This window comes from Plutella xylostella, chromosome 14, assembly GCF_932276165.1.
Source record: "Plutella xylostella chromosome 14, ilPluXylo3.1, whole genome shotgun sequence".
Taxonomy (NCBI): domain Eukaryota; kingdom Metazoa; phylum Arthropoda; class Insecta; order Lepidoptera; family Plutellidae; genus Plutella; species Plutella xylostella.
In genome coordinates, this window is record NC_063994.1 from 1,680,474 (window position 1) to 1,695,451 (window position 14,978).

Genomic DNA, 14,978 nt, shown 5'->3' on the forward strand with positions numbered 1-14,978 from the left:
GAACTGGCCACTTGTTCAGAATAGAATAAGAGGAAAATATTTTAAATTCAATCGGGATATTTACTTTCATTTTCAGTTTATTCTTGGCTCGGCCACGGAAGAGTTCTAGAAAATTCAGATAATGGATGCAACTCAATGTAGAATAAGCAATTTAATGTGTCATGTTAGGTAATCCCTGAAAACGTGTCTGACACTCCTAATGTACAATCAGAAGAAAGTGAAGTGGTCGATAGAGCTCAAACAGACTGTATAACTGTACCTAATTACCATTTCATACGATATTATGCTACGGACGATGACTCATTGTTGATTTACAATCGCAGTTTACTATCAACACTTGTAGCTTATCGCAAATTATTTTGTAAATAAATAGTACAAACTACAATTTTCACACAATGAAGCGTAACTAAATATGTATTATATTCACAAGCGCATAATACTTTAAACGTTGCGCGAGCTAATTAAAGTCCATGACAAGTGTTGATCAACTTATCTATCATCACATCTGATATGGCTGCTATTATTTTTATTAACCTAGAAGCGCTACAATTACCGACTGAACACAATATTTTTACTCATTTGAGAATCCGCATTACGCATGTAAGTAAGTTTTTAATGTAAAAAAAATAAAAAACTCTGGCATCGCATCAACCAAAGGTATACACATCGTTATTTTACTTATTTACATTTAGGGCCACTTGCAGAAACATATTAAATCTGGATTTAGTGTCAAATTTTATATGGATTGACGTTTCTTAAATCGAGATTTGACACTAAATCTAAATTTAAATGTTTGTGCAAGTGGGGCTTTCGATGACGAAAGTATGCTTAATAATTATGAACTGACCATAGTGATGGTCAATAATGTGTTTGTTTCCGATAATCAGGAGTTACACTAATATGACTACAAATAGACAGTTTCACTGACTATAGCTACCCAAAAATGTATACGTTATATACTAGCGAGCTATAGTAGCTCAGTGACAGCTACATACAATACTACATAAAACGTATACATTTTCCTACATAATACTTTCCTAGGACTATGAATTTCTATGGTAGTCACGATTTATTTGTAGGTGAGTACGCGCTGCAGCGACAGGTTGTAAAGTATTGTATAGTGAGGTGCATTCGTGTAGAAAATGCTTGCATAATATACTGCGATGATTACGATGCGGGCAATGGCGACTCCACAATCTATGCGCTACTAGCGCAAGACATGAGATTACCGGCAACAGGTTTATTTAAAAAAATCTGGTTTTAACCAACATCAAAGAAACTGAAATTTTGTAGTGTTTTCACAATTTACCCGAGATGTATTTTGTAGTTCGAAAGCTGACCTGACCGGCTCTGAGAGTAATTCTTGCTGTGATTTATGAAATTCGATTTACCAATCAAAAGACACAAATTCTTGCCTTCATCTTGCGTTTGGAACAGTGTACTCGAATGATTGACGATGAGTACAAAAATAATGGTTCGGTAGGTAGGTATACTATTCACGTCACGAGCTATGAATCCAAATACCAATCTCTCGGTTCGAAACTGTGAATTCCAGAAGGGTATTCCGGCAGAGCAATCCGCAAAAGCGTTGAATGCATTTCACGCAAAGCTAATCAAACGCTTTGGCGAACCTAATTCTCACCTACTAGCTGGGATTGTGTTAAACGAGATTTCACGTAAAGCGTAGCTAAAACAGACCTTATTCCAGTGCATCAGGGAAACCTTAGGTTTGCCACCGTCAAATCAGATTAAAGTTTCCGTTCAGTGATCCCTATCTGTTATTGCAAATCCGCAGCTTGCGTTTACATACATTAAGATTAAATACGTGTTACCGTCGCGCTTTAGCCAATTCTGATATCTACACATTTTTTAAAGTGATCCCAAACCTCTAATTTAACAACAGAAACCTGGCTACTGGATAGTATCTACAGCTCTGAGTTGTGTGATCCACGTTACGACGTGTTTCGCCTTGATAGAAATCTCTCCGAAACAAAAAAGACTACCGGTGGCGGCGTAATGATATGCGTAAAGCGAAGTCTAGGTGCCTACTCACGGAGCGAGTGGTCATGCTCGCCAACTGAAGCTCTATGGGTAACGATACCTTCGCATAACATTAGTTCTAGTACTGAACTTCATATTTTATGTACTTATATTCCCGGTGAATCCTCCACGCAGGCTCGGGATCTTAAAAATATAATTAATTCTGTCATAAATTCTTCTTTAGGTATATGTAACAACTCCTTTATGTTGCTCGGTGACTTTAATCTCCCTTTTATACGTTGGGAAAGGGACGGGCCAGTCTTCCTGAAGCAAGGTTCGATTGAAATACAGCAAGCTGGTTTTAACCTGATTACTGAGCTCAGTGCTTTAGGTTATTCTCAGCATAGCCGAGTAAAAAACTCTTGCAACAACACGCTGGACCTTGTTTTCGGTAACTTCCCCCTCGCCCTGGCCAGATGTAGTGACCCACTCCTCTTATGGACATTACATATATAACTGTGGAACCTTTAAAAATTAATCCAGTCACAAAGTATAAATATGGCAAGGGTGATTATAAAAGTATAGTGCACCACCTAAATGAAATACCCTGGGAAGAGCTGTTGAATGATTGTAGTGTGGATAATGCTGTACAATTTTTTTACGATCATTTATACGAATATCGTGATAAATACGTCCCAAAATCAAATACCAACAATTGTGGCTTATATCCAGTCTGGTATTCGAGAGCCCTGATAAAAATAATAAGGGAAAAATCTAAAGCACATCGTCGTTGGAAAAGATTTAAGAATTTGGTAGATTATTCAGAGTTCTCTTTGCTAAGGTCTAGGCAACGTAAGATTGAACGTGAATGCTTTGACAGGTACGTGCTTAATGTTGAGGTCAGTATCAAAAAGAATCCAAAGCAATTTTGGTCTTTTGTAAAAAGCAGACGTAACACATCTAGTTTTCCCTCTTATGTGACGTACAATGGAAATAAATTCATAGATGGTAATGATATATGCCAGGCTTTCAATGATTTCTTTCAGAGCGTTTTCCTGCCTCCGGCTAATGAATATCCAGATATAAATCCCTCCCTCCACCTCAATCTGGTCCAACATCTTGCATTAATTCATTTCAAGTGACTCATCATGATGTTTTAAAACAATTAAAAAATATTAATATTAATAAAGGTGCAGGTTGTGATGGTATCCCGCCTATTTTTATCTCCCATTGCATGCCATCTCTTGTAAAACCACTAACAATCATATTTAACCGTTCTTTGTGTGAAGGTATATTCCCAACCATGTGGAAGAAAGCCTTTATAACTCCAATTCCTAAAAAAAAATCTAAACTCAAAGTCGAAGACTACAGGCCAATCTCAAAACTAAATATATTCGCTAAGGTTTTTGAAAAGCTGGTAATAGATTCAATTTATTTTATAATATCACCATCCCTACCCGTTGAACAGCATGGTTTCCTACGTGGGCGATCAACAGTGAGTAATTTAACTACCTTCACAAATTTTTTGTACAAATCTATAGATAATCACAAGCAGATTGATGTGATCTACACAGATTTTGAAAAGGCCTTCGATCGTGTGGATCACATCATTCTGCTCCGAAAACTTCAACATTTAGGTGTACATGGCGATTTGTTGCGGTGGGTCGAGTCGTACCTATCAAACCGATCTCAGGCAACAGCATTGGGGGGTTTTAAGTCCGACTTTGTTAAGATTTCTTCAGGCGTACCTCAAGGATCACATCTAGGACCACTTCTCTACAACGCGTATTTATATGATATATACACTTGCTTTGCGTACTCCAATTTTTTAATGTATGCAGATGACACAAAAATTTATTTGGATGTCGGCTCCGCCAATGATTGTAATAGACTACAAGCAGACCTCAATAATTTATCTAACTACTATTTAAATAATAGGATTAAAGTAAACATAAAAAAATGTCAAATCATCACCTTCACCCGGAAAAGAAACCCTGTCCCGTTTGATTATGTAATTCAGGGAACCCCTATCGACCGAACTAACCTGGTCCGTGATCTAGGCGTGTATTTTGATAGTAAACTCACTATGAGCCACCACATAGATATCATCACAACCAGAGCTCTCCAGAGTCTGGGATTTGTTATGCGAACCTGTAAACCATTTAAAGACCCTAACTCCATCAAAGTTATTTATAGCGCTTATGTCCGAAGTACCCTTGAATATGCCAGTCCCATCTGGTATCCACAATACGTGACTTACATTCATCAAGTCGAGCGAATACAGAAGAAGTTCATAAATTTCTTAAATTATAAAACGAAATCCTGCTTTAAATCATATGAAGAAAGCTGTAATCATCACAACTTGTTGACATTGAGTCAGCGGCGATGTATGATTGACATGGTGCTTCTTTTTGATATCCTTGACAGCCGGCTCGATTGTCCTACACTTTTGTCGGATATTGGTTATTGTGTACCAAGAAAACGCACCCGTCATACGAAATTGTTCCATGTTCCTCTGCATGGTTCAAATTATACCAAGAATTCAATTCTAACACGCCTGGCGAGCAATTATAATAAACGGTTTTCAGCGATTGATCCTTATTGCACCACCAAGATATCTTTTAGAAGATCTGTCCTAGCAGCATTGAGGGCGGGTGAGGATTAATTATTGAATAATTATTGAATTACTGAATAATTAATCTTTATATCAGCCTTAGATACAGTTAAAAAGGGCCTTTAGCCCATTGCTGACGACCCCCCCCCCCTCCCCACTCCCCCCTTTTTAATTCGTTGGTATGTGAGTAGTAACATGTGTCATCTTTACTTGGAATGCATAGCTTATTTAAATTTAATTTTATATTTTTAAGGTACTTTTATCCTTTTCTTAACTTTGATTTTATTTCGAACTTTAAACTAACTACTAGTTACATTTAATATTAATATATTTATTTGTTAATTAGTTTTAGCTCATTGCGCCTTGCTCATTGTAAAATTTAGAGGAAATCTGTAATTGGCCATACTTTTTAGTTTCTCTCTGTTAATATTAAGTACTTTTTGTAAATAGCTGTTGATTTCCCAAATAAACGAAATGAAATGAAATGCAGACAGACTGCTCAGACTGAAAATAGTGATGATGGTAGTAGAGGCACCAGAGACAAATAATTTAAACAAAATAGCTCGTTCTGTTTTTCTATTCTCAATCCTAAAACCTACCAGGACAACATAACCGACCAAGACGCTCACCTTTCTCAATCAAATCGTTCCACTTCTTCGCCCATCCCTTCAGGCTCTTCGCGTATGTCTTCTCAATATCCGCCCGCTCTTGTACCAGTGCCTGCAGCTCGCTGCAAAGGCGGTGGCCGTCGTCGATGCGCCTGGTCGTGCGCTTGTAGTTACCAGGCTCCCAGAACGAGTCGGAGGCTGAGAGGATGGCCTGGTCGTCGCTGTGGTGCGACATGGCGGAGCGGCACTCGCAGACCGCCCCTCTGAAACAAATAGAGAATGCTGTTGAATGTTTTTGCTATGCAGTGCAGACGTGCAGAATGCAGTTTGAATAGTTTCGTTTTGTGAAGTTGTTAATTTTTCACGGAATAACGCAGTTAAAATATATCAGTGGCCAACTCGGCTGGACCCAAGATCGAGTTTTTGGTGAAGAAACTATGAGCGATCTACCAACATAATATATTTGGTTGCTAATATCTACTCGTCTAATAAGCCGCGATCGACTTGTCGAATCCGGTCCGCTTGGCCACCCCTGAAATATACCAACAAAACACTAGAGACCGGCTACTTTAACTACAAGCCAGTCCGGTAAAAAAAAAAACAACCAGGAGGCAAGAAATCGCGAGGAGACGTCGTCGGGGTGACGGACGTGACTGGCTACAAAGGCAGAGGCGAGCCTTTGTCATTGGAAATGGGGCTTTTTGTGAAACGCGCCGTTCTCCAACAAAATACACTTCAACAAAACCTTTAAAGCTTTGCGATCCTCTCACTTCACCGTCCTAGACGAGTTTGGAGAAGAACTGGGGGGGTCACTCTACCCGTTAGAGAAAAGCGACGCAGTAGGTACACCTCAAGAAATATTTTCTCACAAGAATATTAACCAGCACGGATATAACCATGTATAGGAGAGTTAATTAAAAAACCACATGACTGCGTATAGTCCATAATAACTATTTTCTAAGCTCCATTCGCATACTGAAGACTCGCATCACTCAGCAATTAAGCTAAGTGAGATACTTGGAATAACTGAGTCCGGTCCGGCGGGCTTCGACGGATGACTTAATAACATCGTAAGCGACGCACATTATACACAGATACAAGGTCAAGTTAAAAGTCAAACCTTACCTAAAGTACTTGAGCATATGATCGAGTTTTCCACACTTGGCGCGTCTGCCTAGCTTAATTTTTCGTGCCATCGCATCAGCTAGAGTTTAGCACAAAAGCCGCGGTTGTAACAGTCTAGAGTAGCTTCTATTCTCCCACACTCGTCAGAGTCCCACGCTATACTGCTGTAGCCTATGACAGCATCTGACAAACAAACAGACGCTTATCTATGCGCGCTACCGTAAGTTACTGTGGGCGAAAATATCCTTCTTGAGCACAATGCAATTTATAACATCGAAAGAAGATTCGCAAAAACGGCAATTTACATCATAGAATATAATTAAGGTTATGTATTGAGCAGATTCGTCACTGAATTAACATCGCATTTAGTATCTGTGATAAATAACTTTGCGCGCACACAATTTTTACTATGACTTTAAAGTTTAAACCAACGGACGTTTTCTATCTTCAGTGATGTGTTACTAACTACCGGGTACGGCCTTGGGGAACCTGATTCATAGACAGACTCGGCAATAAATTAGGCATTTCACACAAACACTATTGTTTGCTTAATTGCGAGTTAGCGGCGGCCACGCGCGGTTCAGACAATGCCTTGACGCTGCGAGCTGGTTGCCGGTGCCTCATTAATGGTTGGTATCTTATTAAATTGTGGTCTCCTCTTATAAGGTGTAACTGTTTGGTTTGGGCTTTGGTTCATCCATGACGTGTAGGTGGAGTTATAAATAGGTAAATGAGATTTGAAATACAAGCCTTAAAATTTCAATGTTTTTGGAAGCATTATTTTTTTAAGCTCCTATCCGACGTTACCCATTTATTTCCTATTTTTTAATGGAAGCTTCGACCTGTAGTTGTTTGGATTCGCCACAAAGTATCGTTTCCTTGAATTCCTCTCGAATATCCTAAAAAGCATACATTAATCATGCTGTCCATCAAAAACTGGGAAAATTCCGCAGACCAAAGGACCTATACAGCCGTCAAGTCAAAAACACGACAGCTACAACAAAACCAATATCACAATTATGACCTTCCTGTACCGGCAAGGATCTTTATATCTGCACATCTATCTACGGCAGTAAATAAATTATCGGTATTTACTCAGCCGCGCGTACATAGGGCGCTCATGACGTAACGAACATACAACATACGGGCGGAGCACGTGGTGAACATAACTAGTTCTCACGGCCGCCGCAGTCGGTTAACTATGCTATTATACAGACATGATCTTGTTGTCAGATGCTGAGATAGTGAGCTAAACACACAGTAGGCCGTTTTATTGTCGGATACCATTTTAATATTGTCTTATGGGAGAAAATGCAACGGCTTTAATTAAGGAGCCATTTATTTATTTATACTTTATTGCACAATAGCCATATATATAGCCATAGTTTTACTAGCGGCTTATAAGTACGAATACAACTTCGGTTTGATGGTCACCTGTTGTCCGAAGAGTAAAATTTTCCATGCTATCGGATAGCCACGTAAAGCAGTCGATCCTGCGCCTAGCTCTCCCCAGTTGTGTAGGTCATCCGTCCCAATGTAAGTAATGGAACAGGGAGTGTACACCATAATCTACTCCAGTGCTGATGTCTGGTCTCATTGAGATTAACCGTGGTCGAATTTTGGCTACTATGACATTAATGTTATCTGCTGAAGATAACCAGGACCCCAATTCTCGACCACTAGTCTTTAATGTCTACTGTCAGTGGCGCGACGTAACACCTTGTAAATAGTAACCATTTTGCAATGAATTCTAACACCAGACATTAAAGACTAGTGGTCTAGAATTGGGGTCCAGGCTGAATATCGGATTTCTTAAACCAGGCTCGAATACACTCGTCGTTAACAAATCGCACTAAAAAGGCTGAGGTTCACCAGCCGCGCTAGAGATCGGAACCGTCACGGCGGTGGGCTCGATAATGCGATTTCCCTGAGGAAAATTATTTATTTGCACCGGAACTTGTCTAATTCAACTGTACAGTGTCGTACACGTAACATTTGCACCAGGTGTAGTTCTTAATTCGCGCGTGTTAAAAGTTGAACTGCAACTAAAGATTAAATGCTAGAGATGTAAAGCGTTGCTATAGTAAAGATTAGAATAAAAAATATCACTAGACCTTAGAAATATCCCTTAGCAGCTTAATTGATTATAATTAATTAATTAGCTTAAATTAGAATCACAATTTCGGAAAACCGGGCCAAGTATGCTACGACGTTAATAAAGACTCCATTACGAAATATTAGCAATATCAAATCACCATTAGTTTCAAATTAATTTCCTTCTGCAGAGCTAATTTCTGTACATTGATTGCTCCGTAACTCTGAACGAATAGACAGCTGCCCACAGTGCAGGCAAGTACAGAAATGACGTTTCATATAACATAATTTGGGAGAGGCAGTGGACTACTATAGGCTGAAGAAGAAGAAAATAACCTATATCACCCTCTAGCTCTTAATATCTGTTGGCGAAGGTCATTTATGACGAAGAACCTATAAGCAGTAAGATAAACGAGTTCTCGAGTGGGGACCACTAACAAGCAAGCGTGTAGCGTGCGATGCCTGGCCAGCTGAACCGACGACCTTAGCCGATAGTGGATGGATGGGAAATGCCGAGGACAGGGGTGGCCCTGCAGTGGTCGATTATGAGCTGATGATGATAATAATCACGGAAAACTACCAGTATCGAGGGCTGTAAACAGCCATTTAGTACATAACTCGCCCTAATCGCTTTAATAGATTGCACAGCATCATCATCATTGCGTGTTATTGATAAGACAATCATTGATAACACAATTACCACAATAACATTGGAACGGCTGAATCGATTTTAAATATGCCAATTTCCTTATAAACAAAAGACGCAATCATACGAGTACCACTACAAAAGTCCTACACCCCTTTTTTTTCTTGTCACACCTGATACTAATTATTCATTTATTATCAAAGTAAGCTTTTAGCGATGAGGCCGCCTGTTGAGTAATATCCACTGTATAAATTGTTATTTGTGTTCTGTTAAATCAATAAAGTAGTATTTAGAAATAAAGTACTTTTAGTAAATAAACGATGTGTCTATGTCTATGTCTATTCTATTCTATTCTAAATCACCGCCACTGTAAGCTATTCCACTGTGCCTGTGAACGAGCACAGTTATGTAACGAGATCTGCGCCGGCGCAGCCCTCGGAATGCGCAGACCTGCCCCAAGGCGAATGTTATGCAGTGTGACCTGTCTACGGAGTTATATATACCTTGCGCTGTGAGAGAGTTGGGTTGGCGATGATTTTAAAAGTCAAATAGGAGAGTGACTGACTGTGGTCTTTCGTGAATGTAATACAGATTCTCAGTTTGACCCCATTGATATTTCAGTGTGACAAATATAAATATATCTTTATGTTTTAAATATACCAAAATCAAAAATTACATATTTTTTGGGGGCTCTAATATAAGGAAAATATATAAATGACCGCAATAACCCACCCGAGTCCGTGTTATTCTATGTAATAACCTAATAACACGTCAAATAAAAGTTATACAATAGTTTGAGTGTGAGATGCTATCACCACGTCACGACTCTATAAACGAACACACACATTCTTATAGTATTTATTGAATCTTATATTTATTAACACAGCGCCCAGTGCAAACAGCAACGCGTCGGGAACTTCCATCAAATAATCGAATCACACACATACAGTCACCTCATGTGAAAACTATTTGTAAATAGGTTATCTTGAGGCCTACAATAATTGAATAATTATACTATTTAGTGTTTGTAGTGAATTATTATGGAATATCAGGGAAACGTTAGGTTATCTGGTATCAATTCCGCAGGAAAACTCATAAGGCAAAGTGAAGCTCGATACCAAGCTAGTGATCGGTGTATAAATTAACATGATTTAACTGCAATACTACCCTGTTGTTCACACTTAACTATCCCTACTATACGCAACAGCATACATCAAAGACACAGCTGTGGGAAAGGAAGAAATTGCATAGAAAAAGCGCTAGAAGCTAGAAATCATTGTCACCGCAGAAACTCCGCCGGCATGGCACGACGACGGGGCGCGTCCCACTGACCCACCTTCCATTCATGCGGCTGTTATTGTTGCCGACGACATCTTGTTGAATGATTGGCCCCATCTATTCATATATTTGCCCAACATACTCGGTACTCTTAGTCTGTCTGAGCTTCTAGAGTCTACCGAAGCCTTTAAATTTGCCGGGCGGAAGCAGGGCTCTATGTGACGAAAACCTATGATACGGAGCGCAAGCTACGACTCTATCTCGTTGATTGCACGTCAGCTGTATGGAGTAAGTGGGGACGTGATAGGTCGTGATGTATGGACTAACCCTACAGGGCGTCTGCTGTTGCTAGCTTTGAGAATGGATCGATGTAGGCGCCTGCAGTTGAAGATTGTTTGCTGATAAATTGATGATGCAGGACTATTGCCATTTAAATACCTTAGGAGACCGGAAATGGGTTATTTAAACCCATAGATAGACCTCTAGGAATCCTATCTGGCTCTAAGTGGAGCTGCACAGCTTTACCCGGCACACACGCGGGCCACGGAAACCCATTGTTGTGACGCGTGCGGCATTGTTTGCACACCATTAGCTTAACAAGCCCAGGCGCAGGCCGGAAGATTAATGCCTTTCGGTTAACTGTAATCTTGATATTTGAGCTATGGAGGCTTTATTGAATGGACCTGTTAGATTGTTACTCAAGGATTGTAAAACAGAGGTAGTAGAATATCTGGTGCCGTTTGGTCATTTTGGTGGACAACTTTGTTTGGTAAACGATTTGTTTTATGTTACAATAATAAAACAAACACAACATCTATATAATGTAGGAAACCAGTAAACCAAATCTATAGTATTCGGAAGGAAGTAGGACGGCGTAAAGAAAATCAATTCAGAGATCCATAGAGTATTGAGCGAGAAACCTTCGTTATATTGTTTTTGACTACTGAAAATTAAGCCACAATGGACCGTGTACAATAGTGATGTTTGTCAGTGCGCGGGCTGCATGACAATAACTAAATACCATTGTTCACTGGATATGCCTCATTACCTGGTCAAGGGCTACCTTATTGTGTATTTTTAAATAACCAAATTACAAGAACTAAGCGATTCCACGGTTTTCTAAATATAATTGTTTTCTGTGTAAAAGCTGATTCCGCTTAATCTTAATAAGCGAAATTAGAAAAGCTCTTTAGATAATAGGCAATGTGCCCATAATTTTATGTTTCATAAAATTGTTCTTAAATGCAAATGGTGAATTTGATGGCGTCATAAACCTGCTTCCTTACTCTTACTGAATATTTTCTCCAAAGAAAACTGATGATATTAAGGCAGGTGTGTGACTAGGTAATAAATTATGATCAGTACGTGGAAACCTTCGCAAACATAGGAACCTTTTTAACCGTAGCCGATGAGGCTGGGAGGCTTTCACCAACTTTTACCCTATTATTATAAAAGTTGAGGCCGTTAGTAAAGTTAAGTAGGCAATCAATATACAATCGATGGCGTTTTAGATAACGATTTATGGAAAATTTCACCGTGATTTATGGAATAACATACTCAACCTATGCCTATGCATAAGGTATTATAACTCGTAATTTAGAATAGTTAATTATGGGATAGATACGGAAAGCTTTAGATCGCATGCAGTGGTGTGCTTTGGGAGAGGCCTACATCCAGCAGTGGACTGCTATACGCTGAAGAAGGAAAATAAGAATAGTTAAAACATAAGGCTATTGATTACAACAGTGTTTTTCAACCTGTGGGTCGCGACCCCCTGGGGGGTCGCGAAGCTTCTGTAGGGGGGTCGCCAAAAGGTGAAAAAAGTGGGTACTTTAGTAAAAAAAACAATAAAGACAATTAGTATATATTTATTAAGTAAGAGTCTTACTTTAAAAATAACTTAAAATTTTCCTAATTAAATTATTTTTTTAATCATTAAATTATCCCATTGTGGATCTTTTTTAGTACAATAGACCACATCCACACAGTAAGGTAGATTATACAGAAGACCGAAGATTATAATCAGCCTCTGTATCTAGCCTTTGTGGACTATGAATACTCCTTCAACTCCATCGAGATAAACGAGAGATTTCAAATCGACTGGCGCTATATCGAGGTGTTGAGGAGTCTGTACGATGCCGCTACTATGACTGTCCAAGTACAGGACCACAAGACAAGACCTACCCAACTGCAAAGAGGAGTGCGACAAGGGGATGTGCACTGGAAGATGTCTTTAAGACGTGGGACTGGAAATGACATGGCATAATAATATGTATAAATGGCGATAAATTCCTGACGTGTAGTCCTTGGTATGAACTTGGACAAGACGAAAGTCATGTACAATGCTCACATCAAACTGGAGCCGGTCATCGTTGGTGAGGGAACAATCGAAGTTGTGCAAGAATATATGTCTACCTCGGGCAGACTATTCGGCTAGGCAGAAGCAACTTCGACAAGGAGGCTGCAAGGCGCATCCAACTGGGTTGGGCTGCATTCGGGAAAATTCGTCACACAGCTGTCAAAATATGCAAGCTGAAGTGGTAGTGTGGTAGAGAATGCTACATTAAGTTCGCCTTTGTACAATGTTTTTATGTGCAATAAAGAATTTATATATATTTATATATATATATATATATATATATATATATATATATATATAGTGTGCTTGTCATATCTGCCGAAGAACCGATAACCGTTGGGGTAAACGAGTTCTCGAGTAGAGACCATGAATAGGCGAACATAGCTTGGAAAGCCTTCCTGCCTGGTTTAAAGACGACGACTACAAATGTTTATTTTTTTGTAAAGCCAGGTATTTTGTTTTTTTCAATTGAATTTCACACTTAAAAAAAATATTCAAGATATTTAAATGCTCATAAAAATCAGAAAGAAAAAGCTGATTTCAATACAAATGTCGGGTCGCAATGGCATTCGTCGTACGTATGTACCGTATGGCCACACGTATCCGACGTATGTAATTGTAAAATAATACGTTTTTTAAATCCGATAAGTACCTATGTACTTCGAGTCATAATCATGGAATAAATACTGTAACATACACATACATACATGATAAAAAACCGAAAGGGTCAAGGGGGTCGTGAAATATTTTTTTATACCAGGGGGGTCGCATCATGAAAAAGGTTGAAAAATACTGGATTACAATAACAAACATCACGAGATCCGGAATAAAGGTAACACAAACACACATAAAATAAATTCTCATCATCAGGTCTTTATTTAGTGAATCAAAATGATTGGCTAAATAACCGATTGGCATTCCTCCGTGTGCGAGTCACCGGGTGAGATTACAGACGTTCAGTCGGTCAGTCACGATGGCCATTACCCGATGATATCAGCTAACAATCGCAACGTTTATTAAAAGATTGCTTATTTGGAAAGCTTGGCTTTACCCTAGACCTCTTCTGTTTGATTACAGTAAGTTTATGATAGCGAAAGAGGTGATACGTATTTTAAGGTATACATTCATAGTTAAAGGGCATTGTACGCCGGACCCTAACCAGGATAAAGTTTGATAGACTGCAAGTCGGAAGATGCACGCTGGTTAGCTAGAGTTCAGAAATTTTCCCAAGTGCATTTCATACCATACCGCCTTTAAATACTGCATTTTTATCAAACGTATAATCTACAATACTACACGAAGCTAAGCAGTGTAAAGCCTCAGAGGCGTCCAAATAGTGCGAATTCCTGTGCGGCGACCGCGGCTGGGGCCAGCCCCCGATATGGTGTTTGTGTAACGGGACCGGCACATCTCTGCAACTATCCACAGTCGATGAGGCGAGGTTCCGATAGACTCGACATATTCCTGTCATAATACTATAATTAAAATAATATGTGGGGATATCTGACACATCCGAGCCTGTAATATGAGTATCGGACAGCTACATAGATAGATAATATTAATATATGTTTTATTTTAACCCCCAAGACCCGAATACAAATATCTGTCTTTAAACAAATATCTGCCCCGGCTGGGAAACGAACCCGGGATCTTCGGCATAGCAGTCAGGGCCACTTATCACTACACCATACTGGTTTGTATGATGTAGCTCTAAAGGGCATGTTATCCTCTTTGGGGATCTAGGATTTATCGACAAATCGGATCGGTTTGATTGCAAATGAGGAAATCATTAGTTGCTTAAGCTTTAACAGGATGCAGATTTACTTAATGAGCATATCAGTGCATCGAATTTGCATTTATAATTATGAAGGTTGGTAATTACTTGAAGAAATAATAACGAAACGAGCAAAACGTTAGTAATTTTATAAGACGTAAGTTTGTTACTTTGAGGGAGTGATCCAGCTATCAGCTAAGGGTGCGGGAGTTGAAACACATATTAATGAATCATCTTCTCTTAGTTCAGAAACTTCAGAGCCACCAAATCAGGCACACCTAGTTTATGTTGACAGTTCAGAAACGTGTTGATTTGAGAAGTCACCTGGTCTGGCCACGGTCGCATGTCCGCTTCGTTTCCGAACGCGACATCTTGAGAATCTGCTCCGAGTCTAATACAGTAACTTGCATGTTTCCACACAACTTGTCCACGAACTGATATGTACTGCAACTGGTTTATACGTCATTCTTTCTGTACCAGGCAAACGCAAATAAATGATG

The 14,978-nt window shown here is 39.3% G+C and overlaps 1 protein-coding gene across 3 annotated transcripts in view; it reads right to left on the reverse strand.

Moving 5' to 3' along the window:
* LOC105392983 (protein kinase C and casein kinase substrate in neurons protein 1) overlaps nt 1–14,978 on the reverse strand; it is an 87,335-nt gene that overhangs the window by 54,574 nt on the left and 17,783 nt on the right. The window contains exons 1-2 of one of the 3 annotated variants that reach the window (XM_048625326.1): nt 6,328–6,350; nt 5,224–5,465 (exon numbers count right to left, since the gene is read on the reverse strand). In XM_048625326.1, the coding sequence (XP_048481283.1) occupies nt 5,224–5,465; nt 6,328–6,344 (259 nt within the window). In that variant the 5' untranslated portion in view covers nt 6,345–6,350. Of the gene's footprint in view, nt 1–5,223; nt 5,466–6,327; nt 6,351–14,978 lie in introns of those variants that run through there. The other 2 variants (XM_048625324.1, XM_048625325.1) reach the window with 2 other exon arrangements.